At 43.3% G+C, this 23,603-nt stretch overlaps 1 protein-coding gene across 2 annotated transcripts in view; it reads left to right on the forward strand.

Moving 5' to 3' along the window:
• The window catches only part of LOC138300419 (vertebrate ancient opsin-like), a 566,835-nt gene that overhangs the window by 421,396 nt on the left and 121,836 nt on the right, over positions 1–23,603 (forward strand). For both annotated transcript variants that reach the window (XM_069239767.1, XM_069239765.1), the window contains exon 3: positions 13,401–13,518. In XM_069239767.1, the coding sequence (XP_069095868.1) occupies positions 13,401–13,518 (118 nt within the window). The remainder of the gene's footprint in view (positions 1–13,400; positions 13,519–23,603) is intronic.

The raw sequence follows: 23,603 nt of genomic DNA on the forward strand, positions 1-23,603 counted from the left end.
TCAGCCGGCACCTAGGGAAACCTACCAAACCTGTGCATTTCTGAAAACTAGAGACCTAGGGGAATCCAAGGAGGGGTGACTTGCGGGGCTCGGACCAGGTTCTGTTACCCAGAATCCTTTGCAAACCTCAAAATTTGGCTAAAAAAACACATGTTCCTCACATTTCTGTGGCAGAAAGTTCTGGAATCTGAGAGGAGCTACAAATTTCCTTCCACCCAGCGTTCCCCCAAGTCTCCCGATAAAAATGATACCTCACTTGCGTGGGTAGGCCTAGCGCCGGCGACAGGAAACACCCCAAAGCGCAACGTGGACACATCCTAAATTTTGGAAAAAAACAGAGGTGTTTTTTGCGAAGTGCCTACCTGTAGATTTTGGCCTCTAGCTCAGCCGGCACCTAGGGAAACCTACCAAACCTGTGCATTTCTGAAAACTAGAGACCTAGGGGAATCCAAGGAGGGGTGACTTGCGGGGCTCGGACCAGGTTCTGATACCCAGAATCCTTTGCAAACCTCAAAATTTGGCTAAAAAAACACTTGTTCCTCACATTTCTGTGGCAGAAAGTTCTGAAATCTGAGAGGAGCTACAAATTTCCTTCCACCCAGCGTTCCCCCACGTCTCCCGATAAAAATGATACCTCACTTGCGTGGGTAGGCCTAGCGCCGGCGACAGGAAACACCCCAAAGCGCAACGTGGACACATCCTAAATTTAGGAAAAAAACAGAGGTGTTTTTTGCGAAGTGCCTACCTGTAGATTTTGCCCTCTAGCTCAGCCGGCACCTAGGGAAACCTACCAAACCTGTGCATTTCTGAAAACTAGAGACCTAGGGGAATCCAAGGAGGGGTGATTTGCGGGGCTCGGACCAGGTTCTGTTACCCAGAATCCTTTGCAAACCTCAAAATGTGGCTAAAAAAACACATGTTCCTCACATTTCTGTGGCAGAAAGTTCTGGAATCTGAGAGGAGCTACAAATTTCCTTCCACCCAGCGTTCCCCCAAGTCTCCCGATAAAAATGATACCTCACTTGCGTGGGTAGGCCTAGCGCCGGCGACAGGAAACACCCCAAAGCGCAACGTGGACACATCCTAAATTTTGGAAAAAAACAGAGGTGTTTTTTGCGAAGTGCCTACCTGTAGATTTTGGCCTCTAGCTCAGCCGGCACCTAGGGAAACCTACGAAACCTGTGCATTTCTGACAACTAGAGACCTAGGGGAATCCAAGGAGGGGTGACTTGCGGGGCTCGGACCAGGTTCTGTTACCCAGAATCCTTTGCAAACCTCAAAATGTGGCTAAAAAAACACATGTTCCTCACATTTCTGTGGCAGAAAGTTCTGGAATCTGAGAGGAGCTACAAATTTCCTTCCACCCAGCGTTCCCCCAAGTCTCCCGATAAAAATGATACCTCACTTGCGTGGGTAGGCCTAGCGCCGACGACAGGAAACACCCCAAAGCGCAACGTGGACACATCCTAAATTTTGGAAAAAAACAGAGGTGTTTTTTGCGAAGTGCCTACCTGTAGATTTTGGCCTCTAGCTCAGCCGGCACCTAGGGAAACCTACCAAACCTGTGCATTTCTGAAAACTAGAGACCTAGGGTAATCCAAGGAGGGGTGACTTGCGGGGCTCGGACCAGGTTCTGTTACCCAGAATCCTTTGCAAACCTCAAAATGTGGCTAAAAAAACACATGTTCCTCACATTTCTGTGGCAGAAAGTTCTGGAATCTGAGAGGAGCTACAAATTTCCTTCCACCCAGCGTTCCCCCAAGTCTCCCGATAAAAATGATACCTCACTTGCGTGGGTAGGCCTAGCGCCGGCGACAGGAAACACCCCAAAGCGCAACGTGGACACATCCTAAATTTTGGGAGAAAACAGAGGTGTTTTTTGCGAAGTGCCTACCCGTAGATTTTGGCCTCTAGCTCAGCCGGCACCTAGGGAAACCTACCAAACCTGTGCATTTCTGAAAACTAGAGACCTAGGGGAATCCAAGGAGGGGTGACTTGTGGGGCTCGGACCAGGTTCTGTTACCCAGAATCCTTTGCAAACCTCAAAATTTGGCTAAAAAAACACATGTTCCTCACATTTCTGTGGCAGAAAGTTCTGGAATCTGAGAGGAGCTACAAATTTCCTTCCACCCAGCGTTCCCCCAAGTCTCCCGATAAAAATGATACCTCACTTGCGTGGGTAGGCCTAGCGCCGGCGACAGGAAACCCCCCAAAGCGCAACGTGGACACATCCTAAATGTTGGAAAAAAACAGAGGTGTTTTTTGCGAAGTGCCTACCTGTAGACTTTGGCCTCTAGCTCAGCCGGCACCTGGGGAAACCTACCAAACCTGTGCATTTCTGAAAACTAGAGACCTAGGGGAATCCAAGGAGGGGTGACTTGCGGGGCTCGGACCAGGTTCTGTTACCCAGAATCCTTTGCAAACCTCAAAATTTGGCTAAAAAAACACATGTTCCTCACATTTCTGTGGCAGAAAGTTCTGGAATCTGAGAGGAGCTACAAATTTCCTTCCACCCAGCGTTCCCCCAAGTCTCCCGATAAAAATGATACCTCACTTGCGTGGGTAGGCCTAGCGCCGGCGACAGGAAACACCCCAAAGCGCAACGTGGACACATCCTAAATTTTGTGTCGAGCCCTATGAAATTCCCTGTTGCAACCTTTTTAATTCGGAGTAGCATTGGGGCAGGGAAACAGCCTGATACAGATCCAACAGAAAATATTCCATCCACTTCAGTAGTGAGCCCCCCACTCCAATTGAGTCTAGTCTGGCCAAGAGGATAGCATGGTTGTCCATATCAAAGGCAGCCGACAAGTCAAGGAAAACCAAAACTGTTAGACCACTATTAATCCTCATCCTCAACTCATCCATGACAACGAGTAGGGCTCTTTCAGTGTCATGCCCAGGTCGAAACCCTAATTATTCATTCTCAAGGAGAGAGTGAGAGTCCACATTATGGGATAGACTCCTACTGACATATAACTCCACTATTTTCACAGGGAAAGGGAGGAGCGATATGGGTCTATATTTGCTCATTACTCATTGGTCCGCTGTGAGTTTCCTTAAAAGGGGGGTGACTGTCACATTCTTCCATACATGTGGTTCGACTACTACTTCAAAGAATGATTGCATAACGGTAATGCTGGGAGGGGAAGATCATTTCCAACTCTTTCTACTCTCTAGGAGGTAGGGGATTGATTGGAAAGCCGGCCATGATGGATCTTGCAATAAGTTGGAAGCATTCCACCAAAATGGGTTTGAATAGATCACACCTACTGCCCTGACTCTCCAATAGGTCTATTCTGTTTTGAATCATACTGGGACCTGGTGCTGGTACTTCAGTACCACTGTGGATATCTCATGATTTGGCACCCCTCTCCAAGTTTTCTGGTGTATTCCTTTTAGTAGATGTTGTCTGTATAGCAGCACCAATGTCCTCCAGTATTTTGCTGATCTTCTCAAAGAAGTCAGCAAGATCATTGCAGAGCTTCTTTGACGGTGTGACTGCCTGCTTAATGCAATTAGGGATTGACAGATCTCGAAAGATACCAAAGGCCTTTTTTGTGCCATTTGTGGCTTCAATAATTGAGTTAGCATAATACTCAGCCTTGCCTCTGTTTATACCACATAGGGCCGACATTTAGGCATATTTTATCTGCTTCAGTATATCCGCTCCACCAATTCCTTCCTAGCTTCTTCAAGGAAAAATTGCCAACTACAGGTGCTGCTATCTATCTATCATGGCCAACTAGTTGTTCTACACACAAGCCTGAGGTTGGAAGATGAATGGGTGTTCTCAGTTCTGCGACCTTACCTTTGGAACTACTCACCTTTGTATCTCAGAGAGTCCTACATTATTTAGGTTCCAGGGAATATTAAAGATCTTTGCATTTTTTAAATAGCCAGGTATTGCTTCAGTAGACCGATTCCTCTATCGTCCTCTCACCTTCAGGTAGTCAATATGAAATATTGGTAAATTCCTTTAATCATAGGTCCCAAAGGCAATTAAGATTCTAAAGTGGGTCATGTAAGAAAAACAGATGAGGTAAACATCTCTACATGTTCAGGGTGCAGTACTCTGGAACACTCTTCACCTTATATAGACACTTGGGGGGCATTTTCTCAAGGTCAGGTAAAATCTAAAGAACCATTTGATCCCCCTCTCTTACGGCAAAGAAGCAGCATCTCAAACATTTAAATCTCTATTATTATCTGCGTGTTACCATGTATCCACCTTCAACTTTGGGCCTCATATCAGTCGGACACCTAACACTCACTTCAACATGTTTTGTTCCTTCATTTAAGGCTTCTCCATCATTTCTCTTTTACTGCAAGGTTTAGTTTTCAGTTGCTGGCCCTGGCTCTAGTGGAGCAAATCTCTAGTGCCCTTTCCCTACAGCACTCAGAGATAGAAGAAATGGGGTTGCAGCCATTAACAAAACCCCAGCGAACACGTAATACCATTTGCCTGACGCTGTGAAGCAGCACAATAGCGGCTGATGGAAGGGGTAGAGGAGAGGCGATCGGATGCGCTCTCTGGGCTGCGCCGGGAGACGCAAGACCTGGGGCAATGCACCGGTGAGGAAGATTAACTACCCGGGAGGCCGACGCTGGATGAAACTCCCGGGTGCCATTTGTTTTGTTTTGGTTCGCATCAGGACATGCTTTTTTTCTTGCAGAACCTGTGGTGCAGGACTGAGTATCGTCTCTACAACGGATTACACAGAGAGGGACAAAGTGCCTGGGGATATTATGGTACTAAAAAGCCCTCAAGGCACTAGAGACAAAACAAATGACGTGGCACCTGGAAGACTGTTGGTGTTTGGTGTAACACACCAAAAACAGAAGCGGACTAGTGGGGCCCCTGCAAGTAGGCAGTCTGAAGCAGTCTCTTCTAATTACAATAACCTTGTAGATATATTGCTTCTAGGACCCCACATAGTATTGACTCTGCATTACATATGCAATGTGAGGGTCTGCAACCAGCATTCACAGAATTTGTTCGTGCTGGGGGAGAGACTAGTGCACACTGGGTGTTGAACCCCCACATTGTAGGATCTGTAGACTGTATGAAAGGAATAGTGGTCCCCTCAGCACCTGGAAAAAGTGGGGACTGCGTATTTGAAGAGGATGTGGCGTCAGGTAGGGGATCCGCTGAGAGTATTCAATTACTCATTGAAAGCCCTGTTGAGAGGGGTGCCTTGGAAGAGCTCAAACCCTCTGGAATAAGCTTGGGGGAGGCTCAGATGCCAAGTGAGGCTGAATCAGAGCCGTCTAAGGGACCAAGCCTGGGAAGTAGCCTGGAAAAGGCTGAGTCTGCTTGCAGCCCTAGTGACCTGGTTGACTAACAGAGGATGGGGATCTGACATTGTTAGGGGGAGACAAATACATTGCTCATAATGACAGACAGGGCAATCCACTGGACGCAAGTGTTGCGTAGAATGAAGATAGTGGAACTAATCTTCCCAGCTGAAAGGGCCCCACGAAAGTTGGAAACAAAGGAGATGTAGGGAAGAGTGGCAAAAGCTCAGATCTGTCTCGAGAAGGAGGAGATGAATTTTACTCCCTCACTCATGGGTCAGGGTCCACCAGCAGCAGCCCCAATGTAAGTGAAGAGAGGTTAGTCTATCCCTCGAAAGTGGAAGTAGTTTGTCTATGGCACCTGGGGGTACAGTGAAGCTGCGGAGACAGCATAGAAGGCTGAAAGTAAGATCGGCACCAGTGACAGTGAGGGATAAAAAACTGCAGGAAGCGGCAGCCCTGAAGTTGGACTACTCGGCCACAACATTATTATATCAAGAACTTCAGACAGAAACCTAGGTGTCGGAGGGGTGGGTTGGCTTCAAAGCATCTTCAGGGGGCAATGAACTTGTGGAGACGTTGAAGAAAAGCTCATCTTGATTTAAGAGAGCTTTGTCAATAAAAGCTGAAGTGGGTTTTCTGAAGGAGCAGGCTGAATCTCAAGGAAAATAACTTTCTGACATTATGTTGAAGCTGGAAGATTTCGAGAACCGCCAATGGCGGAAAAACTTGCTCTTCCTTGGGATTAAGAAAGGGGCAGATGACAATGACATCCAGACATTTTTTATTGGCCTCCTTAGAAATGCTTTTCTAGAGCTCTCGTCCTTGGACTGAGAATTAGAAGTACAGAGGGTACACAGGTTCCCACTAATGCAGAAAAAACAGAGCGCTGCTGAAAGTACAAACAAGAAGGATCCAAGAACAGTTCTTACCTTTTTGGGGATTTTTTTATTTAGACAAGCTATTTTTGAAAATGCCGGCCCTGATGATCAGAGATGCTTTGAGGGTCATTTGTTTTTTTGTGCCCCCTGATTTCTGCCAGGCTATGGTGCAACGCAGATGAAGGCTAAGACAGATGATTAAACCATTTCAAGAACTGGCCAGAAGCCTTTCTATTGTCCCTGCCCATCTGAAAACTATGTATAAGGACAAAATCAGAGCTTTTTCATCTGAGAGTCTGACTAAAGAATATTTAAATGATTTTGCCCCACAGAAGTTGGAGTAACTAGAGGGCTTTGGTGATTGTTGGTCGGCGCTGTCTGGTTGTGCTGGGGCTAAGCCAATATGTTTATACTTTTGCCTCTGTTCGGAAGGGGGGTGGCATTGGTTCACTCTCAAAGGGGCATACTATGATTTAAGGTATCTCAGCTATCTGTTTGGGTGGGGCAAGGCCAGAAGCTTGATGGAACACATCTAGGTTCTGATTGGGGATATTTAATTAATGAAATGTTTTTGGTAAATCAAATGTCTGAAAAAGCAAAGATGTATCCATAACCCTCCAATATTTCCTTCCTTATATAAGAATCTCTTAATGATTAGATTAGATGATAGCTTTTTACACTGGTGTTGGTGGGGAAGAACCCACAGCGGCACAAAAAGGAGCCATCATTCAGGCTGTGGGGGTTCTGATGTCTCAAGTAGTGGGGGAGATGGGGAGTTGGAGTGGGGGAAGGGGTTGGGGGATGGAAAGGGTTGGGTTGCGGTGGTAGGGACAAGGGTAGAGGGGGATGCAGATAAAATTGATGCTTGAGGACGGGAAGAGGATCTAGTCACAGCTATAAAAGGAGGGAAGAGATTTGAGTGCAGCAGGATGTAGATTGGGTATGTAGTTGGAAGAAGAAGGCCTTTGTGAGGGAATGCACGCGCAGCAAGAATGGAACCCATCTGATCAAATCTATGGCCGGTTTTGCCCTGCCATTGGGCTGTACTGGGATCATGGCTAAGTTGCGTATAGCTTCTATTAATATATGTGGGTTGAATGACTCTGGGAAAAGAAGAGTATCCAAGGACCTGAAAGCACTGAGGGCAGACATTTACTGTCTCCAGGAGATGCATATAGATTCACCAAATAGGCATTTACTAGAAACTACAAGTTTGACTCTTGTGGTTAGCACCATGCAGAACACTAGAATTAGGGGGGGTGCTATTCTTATTCATGCCAAGGTGTGTGAATTTACATGCTGTGCAGCAGACAAGTATGGGAGATGGGCTATAACAGAATGTTGTTTTAACATGGGGTGTTTTACCTTATGTGCACTGTATTGTCCAGTATTAAATGGGCCCGATGTGTTAGCTTTCTTTAGCAGGGGAACTCCTAGTTTGGCCTGCTCCCTATGTAGTGCGTGGTGATCTGAATTTTAATGGGTCAGGAAATCCTCAAGGGGGATTGCGGGTCCTAATCTCGGCAGGAATACTGGTCACAAACCCCAGGTTTTCAGAGCCCTCTGTAGTTTGGAGAAGGAGATCAGCCTGGTGGATGCCTGACCTAAGCTTAATGCACCGGAGCCCGGTTTTACACTTTATTTGGCCCCACATGGTTCTGTAGCCCATTTAGATTATTTCCTTTTGTTGCCATAGCTATTAACGGGGCCATAATTAGAGTTATTTCCACGCTTTATGTTTGACCATAATCCTTTGTTATTAGAACTTTCCCTTGAGGGGTTTAAAAGGAACAGGAGGAGCTGGTCCTTCAAGAGAGGTCTTTTGACCAACCCTGCTTACGTCCAACAAATGAATATTTTGATAACTTAGTTCTTGGAATTTAATAGGGACAGAGCCCCTGCAGGAATTGTATGGAACGCTTTGAAAGCTGATGCCTTTGGGGAAACTCTCAGGTTTAGTCTTAGGCATCAGAAGCAGACTCAGGCCCATATTTATGGGAATATGACTGAGTACGACGCTGCACCAAAATTGGCAGCGGCGCGGACCCTCATTTTCACAACGCAGGGATGCGGCTTATTTAAGCGAATACAGTGCACCCCTATGTTGTACCCTGCACTGGCACTAAATTTAGCTGCTAGCGCCAACGCAGGCATCCTTGCACTATTGTGCAAGATGTCTGCATTGAAGCGTGTGATTGTTTATGTGCAGGAAGGTATCCCTTCCCGCACATAAACAATTACTAATGGCACTTTTGCGCTTCTCTGTATGCTGCAGAATGCAGCACCCACAGAAGTGCCAAAGCGTCATTTTCAAATAATTGTTCATGTGCAGGAAGGAACACCTTCCCGCACATAAACACTAACTTCTGGCATTTCGCTCTTTCTATGCATGCTGCAGAATAAAGCATGCATAGAAAAAGCAAAAAACAAGAAGGAATAAAAGTGTTCCTCCTCGTTGTGCCTTGCTAACGCCAACCCTGGGGGTGGCCTTAGATTTTGCCACTGCCTCAGGTTTATGAAATCTTGTAAATGTGAGGCATCGTCAAAATGAAGTGGGTGTTGCTGTGGCATGCCCACAGCAACACCCATTGCACGCCCCTCTGAAGCATATAGCTGCATCGGAGGGGCCCATATTTACAAGGAGGTGGAACACCACGAATAAAACTGGGATGCCTCAAAAATAAAGAAATAGAGGGCCGCTTAGGAGGTGATATGCTGAAAAATAAAGATATGCACAGATTTTTCTGGTGCAGCAGAGGTGATGCATCAATTCTTATCTCGCTGGCAAGGTGGTGTATAGATTTCCAAATATGCAGTCATCACTTCTTATTGCAGTGCAAGAGTATTTGGATGACCAAGGATGATGCATGGAAAATCCAAATGCGCTGGTAGGGTGAAACAGGCACTGCATCAATCCAGTCGGCGATGAGGCAATTTTTCAGCCACGGAACAGGCACTGTGTCAAATCTTGCAGGTTTTGCATTGATTTTCCGATGCAGTAGATTTTCTCTCTCTCTTATCAGTCCTTTGTGTGAGGTCAGGCCACTAGCCTTTGAAGTTTAAGTGAGAACACCTCCACCTTTCCTTCCCAGGAAGACTATCAGTATGCAGATGAATGCAGATGCAGCTGAGTGTCCTGTGTTTATGACTGCCTGGGTGGAATGCAGAAGGGGAGCTGTCAACCAGCACAGACCAGATGTGGATTGGAGATAGGTGGTAAGGCAGGGAGTGCAGTAAGTGCAGAGAAATGCCCACTTTCTAAAAGTGGCATTTCTAAAATACAATGTTAAATGCAACTTCACCGGTAAGCAGGATTTCACATTACCATTCCAACCGTACCAAACTATGCCCCTCCTAACAGATCAGAAATTAGCACTTAAAAGTATATAAGGGACTTTCCAATGCTAGCCTATGATAGAAGCATGTTTCAAAGTAGTGAAAAACGACTTTGGGAGTTTTTCACTACCAGGACATGTAAAACGTTCAAGTACATGTCATGCCTTTTATTTGCATAGCACCCTGCCCTATGGACTACCTAGAGCCTACCTTAATGGTGACATATTTGTAATATAAGAGGAATTTAAGGCTTGGCAAGTAGTTTTAAATGACAAGCCGAACTGCACACATATCTTGAAATGGCAGGCCTGAGACATAGATAAGGGACTTTTTATATTGGTAACACGGTCAGTGCCACAGGTCCAGTAGTATCATTTAATTTACAGTTCCTGGTCATATCTAGTGCACTTTTCTAGGGACTTATAGGTAAATTAAATATGCCAAATGGGTAGGGGGCCAATGTTACCATGTTTAGTTGGGAGAGCACAAGCATTTTAGCACTTGTCAACAGTGGTAAAGTGTGCAGAGTTGTAAAATCAGCAAAAATTTGATTGGAAAAATGGGGGGAAGCGGGCAAAATGGAGCACCCCTATGAGGTTCCTAGGGGTCTGGAGATCCACTAAGTGACCTCCACCTTAGGCTCCTTGATCTCATATGTGCCAGTACAGCGGTCCTGGAGAGCTTGGAGCCCTACTGGCTCCATGATCCTTACTTTTTAGCTGGGCTGAAACTTTACGACAGAGGCCTTCAGGTCATTCCAGCATTTAATTTCTTCCTGCCTGGCCTCGAAGTTGCTCTTAGCCTTTTTCTAGAAGCAGTGAATCTGGTTCCGGAGGGCCAACATATGGCTGACCACATCCTGGGGGGTTTCCTGGGAGCTTTCACCCACCCCTCCTTGACAATACTTAGAGGGCCCCTGACAGGGTGGTCATACTCCTTCTGTAGCACCTCCCTGTAGGCAAAGAGAAGACATGGCAACAGGACACCCCACTTATGCCTCATGGCCACAGGTAGGCCTGCAATCCTGCCCTTCAAGGTCTTGTTGAACCTTTCAATTAGACCATTGGATTGAGGGTGATAAGGTGGTGAACTTATAATTTACCCCACACACATCCCACATGGACTTCATGTATACAGACATGAGGTTAGTGGCTTAGTCAGACACTATCTCTTTGGGGAAGCCTACACGGGTGAAGATCCCCATCAGAGTTCTGGTCACCTCACGTGCAGTCCCAGTCCTCAGAGGGATTGCCACTGGGTAGCTTGAGGCATGGTCCACCAAGACCAGGATAAACCTGTTGCCCGATTCTGTCTTGTGGTCCAATGGACCACTGATGTTGATTCCCACCGTAGGAAAGTCACTCTTTTTGGCATAGTTCCCCCCAATTTATACCTCTTATCAGTGTGCTTAGACTGTTTTCACTGGGATCTTGCTAACCAGGACCCCATCGATTGTGCTCTCTCCTCTAAATGGGGTTGTCGTGGTACATTTTGCGCCCCACAATTGGCATACTGGTGTACCCCTGCAAGTCCCTAGCATATATTGCTTAGGTACCCAGGGTATTGATACACTAGGGGTCTGTATGGGCTACAGCATGTATTATGCCACCCATGGGAGCCCATGCAAACTTTGTCTGCAGGCCTGCCATTTGCAGCTTGCATGAAAAGGTGCATGCACCCTTTCACTGCTGGTCTCTGCAACAGGTCACTCCTATGGTAGGCCCTCCTAACCCAGAGGGCAGGGTGCATGTCCCTGTGTGTGTGGGCACCCAAACATGAGCAGAGGTGCACCTACAAACTCCAATTCCAAATTCCTGGACTTCGTAATTGTGGGGAAACCATTTGAGCTATGTATTGGCCATAAGTCACTACCTATGGTCCAGCTACATAGTGGTAACCCCGAACATAGGCATGTTTGGTATCAAACATGTTGGAATCATACCCCAATATGCCAGTATTGGTGGCATGATTCCATGCACACTGGTGACTACCTAGAGGACCCCCACTATTGCTCCTACCAGTCTTCCAAAGTCTGCGAGCAGCCCATGCTGCTGCAGCCTCTCAGACATAATTCTGCCCTCCTGCTGCTTGACCAGCTTGAGCAGGGGAAGGTAGAACAAAGGATTTCCTGTGGGAGAGGGGTGCAACCTCCTCTCCCTTGGAAATAGGTGTTACAAGGATGGGGAAGAGTAGCCTCCCCACACCACCAGCTTGCTTTAAAGGGCACATTTAGTGCCCACCTCGCATAATCCAGTTTGCACCAGTCCAGGGACCCACGGTCCCTGCTCTGGCACGAAACGGCACAAAAGAAAGGGGATTGACTACTCCTTTGTCCATCACCACCCCAGGGGTGGTGCCTAGAGCTCCTGCAGTTGGCCACTTGATTCTGCCGTCTTGAAACTTTGATGAGCAGAGTCCCCTGGCAGCATCAGAGTGGGCAAGTTAGGCAGGTGACATCAGTGACTCCCGTTGATAGGTGGTGACCTTACAAAGTGACCAAACCCCTTTTTGGGCTATTTAGGGACCCCAGTGAAGGTGGGTCCCTTGGTTCAGCATGCAAAACTCCACTAGGACTCCTCTGCAATGATCTCTTCTGCTCCTGGTCATGGGAACTGCTCCTGGACTTCACCGGAACTGAACAAGATTGCAACACTGAGACATTTCCATGGCTGTCCATCCTCTCCTCTCTGTGCTCCAGCGACGTGGGTCTCCTCTTCAGGTGTGCTGCCAGGACCTCACTGCGACATACTGTGTGCATGCTGCCAGTGGGTTGCTTGTGGGGGCTCTGACTGCTTCTGTGGCTCTCCTGCCTTCGTAGGGTCTGTCCAGACTCCCCTCCAAGGGTAGAGTCTGCAGAACCCTGCTGCTCCTCTCCAACCCTGCAAATCTTCATCATCTCTAACTTGCATTAGCTTTCGTTTTTTTGTGTTCCTCCTGACCACTGACCCATCTGCATTCCAATGACCATCAAGGAACTTCAGGGACTCCTCTGCAGCTCCTGGACTCCACAGCTGGGCTTCACCCTTCACTGTCATCCCAGATCTTCACCCAAAGAAGGGTCAGCATTTCCTCCTGCCCCGTCTGAACACTCCTGAGTGGACTGGACTCTGTCCCCTTCTTTTACAGGTCCTCCTTATCTGGAATCCACTGTTAGGTTCCACTGGTCTGGTCCTGTTCTTGCATTGTTCCAATTCCAATTCCAATTCCCTATGTTAGCCTATGGGACAGCCAGGTAACTTACCTCTGCTCTCCTGGTCGCTGGGGGTCTTCTAGGTACTCACCTCTTGGGGTTCCATACTCTCCCAGCCCTTGGCTAACTACTCCATATCCCCTGGTGAGGGACAATTCTCACATTCCACTATTTTAGCATATGGTTTGCCCCCCCCGAGGGCCCTTGATATTGCTAAAGCTTTTATGCTAATCCTTAGTACTTACCTGTGTATATTTTGTGTGCACTTACTTCCAGAAAGGGGGGATTGCCTATAGTATTCTAGTTCAATGTTACTATAATAAAGTACCTTTATTTTTGCAGCACTGTGTGGTTCCTTTCATGTGTGATAAGTTACTGTGTTACTAATGTCGTATTGTGGTATTGCAAGGAGATCGATTTTAAGGCCACACAACACTCATACTGAATAACACTGCTTCTCCTTCAAGGAAGTCATGGTACAGGGTTAATTATCTGTCTAAACATCAGTTTCATACCATCTAAAGTTCTACAAGAAAAGTATTTACATTTGTACACAATATTTGCACACTTGCCGACATATGCTGTTTTAACAGGATGCACAGTTTTTCAAATTTTAGCTAAAATATTGAGTTCTCTGAAGTAAGTGATGGCTCACACTTTTTACTAATATATACATGTATTTTATTTTATTCTAGGTATTCGGGGAAATACAATGACCACACATACATAATTACGTTCTTTACAACATGTTTCATATTACCATTACTGGTTATCTCCATATCCTATGGGAAACTGATGAGAAAACTAAGGAAGGTGAGTTTTTTTCTCAGGAAACAAAAGCCAAATGTTCTGGTTTATTAACCTCTCAGCACTGGCTTGACATAGATTGCATAACATGGAGTTTGCATGAAAGTTTAAAATGTTTAAATTATTATTTTCATGTTTTATGTTGGTAGTGGATTTCTTTTTGTAATGCAAGCCATACCATTTGAGTTATTATATTCTGTGATGTATGCCATACGAGGCTTGTGTACTTGTTTAATCGACTATTGAAGATATCTATGTTTCAGATGTTAAGGTTTGAGGGATTTTAGAGCAAATTAGACATTTTTTAGTCCAAAATAGAAATATGATGTGCTTAAGCAGGGAAACACTTTTTATAATATTTACCCGAGGAGGACTTTTACAGTCCCTGTGTTGTGTGTTTTTCAGCCTTTAGTTAGAGGGATGATGGATAGAGTATACATGGTACAGTTCAATCAAAGGTGATAGTACAGATACGTTAAACTAGATTGGGAAACAGTTCAAAAGGAATAACAATCAATTAATAAACTAAAGCTGAACACATCAATGGCTTAGAATAAACTACTCAGCTTAAAAGTAAGCAAAGGGTATATATTTAAAAGATGTGAGACAATAGGAAATATAGTAAAAGAATTACAGTAAAAACACATTTTGGTTGCCTCGTAAATTCACTAACCTGGATAGCTCCCAAGGATATTTAGGCCTTCTCATCGAACCCTGAGTGATACAAAATTTGGATGTAGTCTTCCATTGATTGGCTGAAGCCAAATATTTTTAGGGAAATGCACCTGCTTAATAAAATGTTTACAAACTGATCAATGATGAACGTCTTTTGAAAAAGTGTGTACTTTTTACACAGTAGCATCTTGTGACTCTCGAGTTCATAGGCAAGGACATTTTGGACAGACGCCGCTGGCTGTTGGCATAAGTGAGGCTCATGTCCTTCAGCATCCTTACAAAGAGAGATTTCTAAGACCTGCATTATGAGTGGCCCGGATGAGGTTGACTTAAATGCCAGGTGAATTTGGAGACCCCGGAGTTTGAATTTACTAGGCTTGGTCATTACTTCCACTTCTGAATTACCCCACTGAAAATTGGGAATTATATGTAATTTGTGTTTTTCTCTCTAAATTCCACCTTCTGGAATATGATGGGATTTGTTTCTGCTTCTAAATTTTGTGGGGAAAATGCCATTCGAAATTGACCTGTGGAAATTGTGGAGGATGTTGTAATGGTAGTAAACAGTATAATTTTGATTCATGCACAGATATTTGCACGGGAATCAGGCCTAGGTTTTCCTTCTCATTTGTACTCATAATTTGCCCTCCCCATCTCCAATTCACAAACACTAAATATAAATTCCTGCTAATGCCTAAAATGTTGCCAAATATTTTTAAACCCAAGAAGGAGAGCTAGGGCAAGCGTGAGAAGAGGAAGATAAGAGGAGCTCTGGTAAAAGGGAAGACCTATCATAACCACGTATCTACACACAAACTCATGCAAAGAAATCTATGTCCAAAAGATTAACATATACTTAAGGTACAGTGGAACTGAAGAAAATCAAACTACTGTGTTTCATTGTACACAGAAACTACTGCAGCAAGCACATCTTCCAGTGTAGAACTATTTGTAGCTGACTATTGTGCAAAGGACAAGTGTATTCTCACCCCATATCAAGTGGGAGGAAACCCTGCAGACGAAGTTCATGTAAAATGTCTCTAGAAAGAAAAGCTCTGTCACATTGAAAGGTTATGCCCTACTGACACTAAGCATCACACCCCATTAGATCCATTTCTATTCATAGGGCTTGGTCACGGTACGGCCAAGGCTGCCTCTAGCAACCCTGACAGAATCACCAGCTGAATTAATCAATAAGAGGCACTGTGAACCCAGGAAAGAACAAGAATTGACTAAGCTGGTAGGGCTGGGTTTAATGTGACAATTAATGCAAACAAACATGAAGAAAGTTATTTGGAGTGGGCATAACCTGCGTAATTCTGTGTAAAACAATCACACAAAATTCTCCAGGAATTCTGGGATATTACATACACATTTCTATTGTCTTTGTTTCAGATGCACTCTTGCATCCAAAATGGATGTGAGGATACATTTTGCACCAAGAAACAATTCTAAATGGAGTAGACTACAAATAGGGAATGGATGCTCATGCTCGCTAAATGTATTCTCGGGTAGGATTTTTTCCCCCAAAATTACTCCTTATTACACAAGAAGTATTTCCATAACAGGCCTCGAATGTTTTACTCAGCCACTCGCAATGGCGAGTCATATTTTATCAGGTCAAGCTATTTTTAGGACCTACTCAACCCTTCTGGCGAGCTGACAAAGAACAGGTGTTCTGTTCAATCAGAAAGTGAAGGAGGCCTTTAAATCTTATTCTTGTCACATTAGCTGTGGGTTCAGAGACAGAGGTCAAAAGTCTGTTTGTCTTACAATTAATTTTCTTTCTCACTGCAGAGTTCCAGGATTTTGTCAGTTTTTTCCTAACACACAACATCTAAATAGCTAAGTCAATTGTAGAAACATTTCAAAACGTGTTTCAGTAGCTGTGAAAGCTCATTGTTTGTACTTCTGTGTGATATAAAAATGATTTTAAACGGATGAAAACAAATCAGAACATTTTACTTGGTGATGTGCAAAGAATAAATGTTTTCTGAAACCCGATTGTCACAGATTTGTTAATATATTATATAGTTTTATCAGTAAAGCTGCAAGTTAGTAGGAAGGTGTTTGGACATTCCATCGAAATTTTCTCTGTAAATGAAAGTGTGCAACCACATCATGCTTTAGTAATATATTTTTTTTAAATGAGTGTTTAAATATAAACCTAGGATAACTCCTGCCCTTGTAGCAATGCTATTAGTAAACTAAGAGGCAAGTAATGGATCATGTTTCCTTTTATGGGGGATAGATCCTTTTTATACATGGATCAAACGTTGAGTCCATTTAATCAAACAAGTTTTTTTGTACAGCAGAAATGCTGAGCTCACAAATTTAAAGGTATACTCATATGTAAGAATGAAGAAAAAGGTGACTCTGTAAAGTAAAATATTTGCGTAGGATCACACAATTGAGACCCATTTATGGGTCGTGTACATTACAGTTATGGTCGGGAAAATTATTCAAGTTTCTCGACCTGCAGGTCCAATAACATTTCGATGATTTTCAAGGCCTGCATAATTATTGGTAATTCCACATCAAAGAGTAACACAGAATTACAACAGTTGCACTGATTACTCCCAGGCCTAGAAATGATGTTTTAAAGCAATAGCATGATAGAGTAAGAGTTACTGGCTTTATTGATGCTTGATTAAGTTAGTGGTCGGTGATGTGATGTTGTTAGAGGTACCATTGGTAGTGGTGGTATTGGGGGTGTTATTGCTGTTGTTATTAGTATTGTAAATTGGTGGTGCTAGTATTGGTGGTGGTTATGCTAGTGATGGTATTGCTGGTGGAGTGGTGGTGGTTGTATTAGTATTGTGGTGATGACATTTCTTGTACTGACATTGCTGATCTTGGTAGTGGTGGTTGTGGTGTGATATTGGTGGTTTTGGTGTACTGGTAATAGGGATATTCGTGGTGTTGGTACTTGTGTTTTTTTGGTGGTGATGATATTTAAGTTATTGGTGGTTATTATGGTGGTGGTGTAAGTAATCATAGTATTGGAGTGGTATTGTAATGGTGGGTGTATCAGGGGTGATATCGTTTCTGGTGGTGCTGGTGAAATAGGTGGTAATGTTAGGGTTATTCCTGGTAGCGTTGAATGTATTGTGGCACCAGAAGTAGTGATGTTGCTGGTTTAGGTGAAATTGGTGATGATGGTATTAGAGATAATTTCATTTTTCATGTGGTATATCTGAAAGTTGTGGTACTTGTGGTGTTTGGAATGTATTCCAGTTTGTTACTGTGATGGTCTCAGTGCTTGTATAGTTATGGCTAAGGTAAGTAGGTGGTGGTGTGGTATTGACAGAAGACTTATGGATGGTGGTACTGGTATTGTGGTATGGGTGATTTTAATAGTATTGATGGTGTTATTGGTGTTGGTATTGGTGGTCATTGTGGTGGTGGGGGGGTTTTGGTGATGATAGTAATATTAGTAGTGATATTTGGTGGCGATGATGTGGTGTTCATGTAATTTGTGACGGTATTGATAGTGATATTATAGGTGGTATTGTGTTAGTAATACTGGTGGTGAAGTAATTGGTGTGGTATTGGTGATGGTGGTGTCTTTAGAGGTGCTATTTTTGGTGTTGGTGGTAGGAGTCTTCATTATTGTCCCGATCGGTAGCTGCTGGGTGGTATATTGCAAAACTAAGGAACATTGACACCATCATAAAGGAAGTAGTAAATCAGCACTCACAGTTTTACACTTCTGTGCGAGTGTAGATTTACTACTTTCTGGAATTCACCAAACATTCAGAGGAATTTGCAAAAAAAGCTGTACCTGGTCAAATATTCCATATAGTTTCATGGAAAGGTCATGTGACATCTCAGCTGAATTTTATTTCCACAATGTAGAGTTCTCAGTAGCAGAGAACTGCACACAGGGGGAATAGGATCGCCTGTGCAAATTCACACTTTTTTCTCTTTGAATAAAAATGTATTCCTCATAGAGTAACCACTTTCACTACACCCTGACAAATTCTTCTCCTTCCTTCCCTGAAAGGGGATTTATGCCATTGCATGGCTGGTGTAGAAATCACACCAGTCATGCTTACAAAGGGAAAGGAGAGGAGTTTGTAAATAATGACAAATATCCATATTTGTGGACATTCACAAACTTCAAAGGCTGATCATGCCTTGGTATGCACACTTCTCCATCCCTTGAACGATGCCGGTGCAGAGAACTCCACAAGGACACCTTTGTGTATTCCTGGCAGGTTTAAAAAGGAAAGTTTGTGTATAAACCTACTTTTATGACCAAAATTACCTTTTCAAGTAAGCCCTGTTATCCCTATATCTCTGTTTTGCTCACAAAAACACTCACACAGACCTACTCAGCCACCCCACCTAATCCCACCTAATCCCCCTACTCCTTCATCCCATGAAAGGATCAGTGGGCCTGCAACCACTTACTGATGGAGTACTGAATTGAAACCAGGTGTGTTTATGGGACAAGAGTGGGTGCTGAACATGCCATTGATCTTTATTTTGCAAGCCCTGGCCCAGTAATTTCAATCGTAAAGGGTAAATGAAACAGTGGTGGGTGTGCCAACCGTCAGTAGAACAGGTGAGGTGGAGAGACGTTATCAGAGGTACCAGGACAGCCATGACCTCCCACAGTGTTTGTTTCATTCTCCAGAAGACACACTCAAACCATTAGCCCCCCCCCCCCATATGAAATGTCTTGGTACAGCCTAGATGGCTTCTCAGGGGAAGATGACACCACAGAAACTGCCATTGGAAATGAGTTTTAGTCAAGACTATTCATCCAGCACTGGCTTTGTTCTCTAGTCACCAGTGCATTGGAAGTGGTTTCTCAGAGAAGCAGGTAGAGTCATCCAGTATCTAAGCTGTGGCATAGATCGTCACATTTAAATTCCATAACATGTATGCTAATGAACTGACTCAAACAGTCAAAGAATTATTATCTCAATAATGGACTGCCACAGAAAGTCTGCACATTAGTACGCTATCTGCAAAGGACAAAGCAAAAATATAACACACCCCCCTTGGTGAACTCATACGCCTATTGTACCAATGAAAAGAGTGCATGGGTAATACTAAATAGGTTATGAATGGCAGATAAAACAATCTAGGAGTGGTACATGGTCTCATTGATCAACCTGTGAATAGCACAACAACCAATACCTCGGGGCGGAGGTCACCTTTTGTCACCATATCTGCGCATTGTTAGTAAACCCACACCACACAGTTAAGCCTCTCCCGTGACAGACCTAAAAATAGATGGATGTTTAAAACCTTTCTATTAGCTGAAAACAAAAGTTTATGATTAGGGCATATCATACACCTGACTCTGGTGAATAGGTGCCAGTAGAAACAATACTAGTTTTAACCAATGGATCCAAATAACCAACAGGAAATCCACTGTGGAGGTGGCCCATGAAACCATGACACAGGAAAAAGATCGCACATCAGGATGCTTTTTTTCAATAAAAGTTTGTGCTCATTCTGGGCCTTATTAACAAAGGTAAAATTACACTTGTGGTGTAAGTTTACTAAATTTTGCTATTTACGAACTACGAGTGTTGTTTTCATGAAGTATCTAGAAATAATCTAGCAAGAACAAAGAAGCATTTCCAACGTCAATTGGTCTAGCCTTAAAGCTCATATGTGCTTGAGTGCATAAGCATATCAAAGTGAAACCTTGCAAAGTGTGTATTTGACCTATATCTCGCATTTAAATGAAAGCAGGACTAAACTGAAAACTCTGCTGCCTTCATTAAGAAATGAAACAATTGTGACACCAAAGAGCTTCCTGGCACTAGCTAAAATACTAAGAAAAGGGGAGGGAGAGAAAAAACACAAAATTCCAACAATACAGAAAAGAAACATTACCCCTCAGTCAGAACAACAACCTGCCTTTACAACAGTCACTACCATGACTGCAAAATTACCACGCATTACTTTACTACGCAAGTGGTTACAACGACCTGCCTTAGGTAGCACGTTGTAGCACTGGTGTTGGATTTTTAAGTCCTACACCTTCCCCACTGTTGCAAAGACTGGAGGTGGAATAGTAATTTATACTATTCCAAAGTCCAGCACTCCCAAAGGCAAGTCGTTGTAACGACTTGCGAGGTGAAGAAATGCGTGGTAACCTCACAGTCGTGGTAGTGGCTGAGTTATAAAGGCAGGCAGGGTAAATGCATGCGGGGTCTGTCATACAACCCTGGGATGTACTTCTTAAATCTATTGTACAAAAAAACATGTAAGGTGCGAGGAGCAAGACATAGGTATTTGAAAAAACACGTTTACAAATTGGGAGCCAATGAAGGCGTAAAAGATGTTGACTTACTGATTCTTTTCTATTAATGTCTAAAATATGCCTGACAGCCTTATTCTGAACCATTTGAAGTTTGGCTAGTAAGTATTTTCAGAGCCCAGCGTGCTACTATCACGAAAGTGACAGTAGCCTGAATCACTGTTTTCTTACATTGAGTAAGAAGGAGAGGCAAAACCTTTTTCAATGTTTTTAAAATCTCACAATAGGAAACAGTGGTCTTGGCGATCTAAGGTCCTTGACTTAATGTGGAATCAATATTTATACTTACATTGTTCCATGTGTGTGAAAATGTGGGTTCAGGTACTAAATTGCTCAGCCACTACTTGTTAGTCCGGCTATTTGTCATCAAATATGGTTGAGATATCTGTCTTAACTGTAATAAGCTACAACTCATTTTGAGTCATTCACCTTGCCACAGCTGATAAACACCTCTGAAAGTTACAGTGGGTGTAAGCAGCATCAGCTTTTATCCCAACCAGCAGATGAGTATCATCAGTCAATCAATCTGTCAATATTTATAAAGCACAGCTACTCACCAATGAGGGTCTCATCAGCGTAACAATAAAAGGTGAAGCCAAAGGAACGTCTTGGGGAAGCAAATGTTAAATGAAGATGGACTATTTGATATCCCCTTTGGAAACCCAGAGGCTAGCTTCTTGACTCAATTTAAGGCTTCAAAGAAGGACAGATTGTGATACATCTTGTAGGAAAGATCCAAAACTGCACAGGACACTGCATCCCAACCCAGTTCTTCCAATCTGCTTAATATTATGGGGATAGAGACAATATCAATTCAATTTTCTCTTTATTTTACCAGATACATTAACATAAAGGAAACAGCCACACACATAACATTGTACAGATTTAAAACAGTTAATCATAAAACAAAATTACTTAAATATTCCGACATTGTGAGGTACCATCTAGAAGACACAAAGGTCTTGTTTAAACAATCATAGAGGACCACAGCCTAATGGCCCTTTGAATATAGGCTGCAGTGCAATGCTAAATTCGTGGATTCAACAGTGACAGTAAATAAATACAAGCAGTGCTAGTAAAATTAATATTAGCTTGCTTTTAAAAAGGCAAAAGATAGTATCTTCTCAAAACAACATAAAATGTACAGAAAAACATAAAATACAGTTTACTCTGTGCAGAGGGACCATCACAGGGACAAGCAGGCAAAATCTTGAAATAGGGGCCCTGGGCAGGGAAGGCCACCAGAAAATGAACAGTGCCTAACCCTAGCCTGACCAACTGAAATCTATGGTGCTGATTCCCTACCCACATTAAGTATGGTTTCAGGTCAAGGTCAGCTGAAATCTGCATATGCTTGGGAATTGCGCTTGAAGGCCTCAACCCACAGTCTAAGGTCCCTGCAGTGAGCTACAAAATGTATTCTACAGTATAGCAGCAAAGCAAGCTTTGAGGCTATCAGGGGCACTAAAGAGGTCATCAAGCCCCAGGCTACGTGAGGTGTGGTAGATGTACTTTATCCGAGGAATCTCAAAGTGGTGGCCCAAATGCAGGAAGTCAGTAAGGATGTCCAAGGGTGAAAACTGTGTGTTCCCTTGTCAAAATTCGGAGCCACAGTAATAAAGGTTGCATTTTTATAATGTCTTCGGTGTAGCTCAGCCCCACCTCTCAGTGGCAAATAATGGAACTTGTGCTGGTGGGAATGGACAATAACCTCTGGCTGCTGATGCCCCAGTCCCCCGCCCTGTAGACAATGTCAAATGGAGCTGATAGGTCAAATAAAATAAGAAAGGTGGCCTTGCCTTTTTCTCTGGCCAAATAAAGGTAATCCAATACCGCCATCAGGATCGATTCCATTGAATAGTTTGATCTAACGCCCGACTTTGCTATATCCAGCAGTTTACTTTCTTCCCATTAAATGGATAGTGAAAGATTAACCAGACTCTCTTCAACCTTAGTAGTAAAGGATAGTAATGAGATAGGCCAGTAATTGACTGGAGTATTAGAGTCACCATCCTTGTTGTTTAGGAAAGAAGAAAAGTGGTTTGTTTCCAAACATAGTAACCAGCCCTATTTCAAGGGAAACATTTATAAAAAATCTGTGAGTTTGGCTTCTGTGATCTAATTGGCTAGATATATAGTCTTCCTCTTGCACAGATAAGTAAACTGGGGAGCCCGATATAGTTTTAATAAGTTGCTTAAATACAACATCTTACAAGGTGGATTACAACTGCCAAAAGAAACATCCTATTGGGACAATATCCATATCCCCACACACGGAATTCTCTTGGTTTTTTTTAGAATTATTATCAGCTCTGCTTTTTTTCGATGTTCATGAAAATACTCAAAGAGATAGTCACATAGACATTGAGAGTGTGAAATACCTCTTTTCCCACAATGTGGGTGGCTAGTTCTGTGATAATACCAAAGATCACATTGACATGAAAGCATTGGTTAGAGTAGAGGAATAAAGTGAGGCATGGGCCTGTTTAATACTGTTTTTATATTTCTTCTATGTGCCTTTATAGATTGCTTTCTTCTCAGTATTATAGTCCTTTCTCTTTGTCTTCCTGCATTTTTACAGATTTTGTTTAGCCTTTTTAAATGATCATCAAACTACTGTATGTTTTATTAAGACAATGATGGCCGGCCTTTATTGGCTTAATCGGTGCAACTAAATCAAGAGCAGACTTATCCAGGTGTCAAAGCTGGTCCTTTTAGTCATTTTGAAAGTAACACGACATGACACCCTTAGTTACCCGTAACAAAATGTGATTGCTTTCTGCAGTCAGTGTATGAATGACACGTTTAATAGGTAATGTCTAAATGTACATTCTATAGAAAAAAATAGAGCCTCGTGTATTACAATGGAAGACAGAAGGATACATCCAGACACTCAATAGCATGAGGTGAGAAAGTATCATTCCCATGGGGTAGTGTAAGAAGCCAACTCTATGTGTATGTTAAAGTATTAGTTAGAATACGTTTTCAGATAACAATTGGCAGCATTTCAGAATGGTAGATGCCCGGGGACTGGAGAGCAAGGATTTACTACAATAAGTCTAAAAGGTCCACATTGTTTATGTTTTCGAGTTCGTACTTTACTCTGAGCAGAATGTAGACGTTTTAAATG

Source organism: Pleurodeles waltl, chromosome 6 (assembly GCF_031143425.1).
Source record: "Pleurodeles waltl isolate 20211129_DDA chromosome 6, aPleWal1.hap1.20221129, whole genome shotgun sequence".
NCBI lineage: Eukaryota > Metazoa > Chordata > Amphibia > Caudata > Salamandridae > Pleurodeles > Pleurodeles waltl.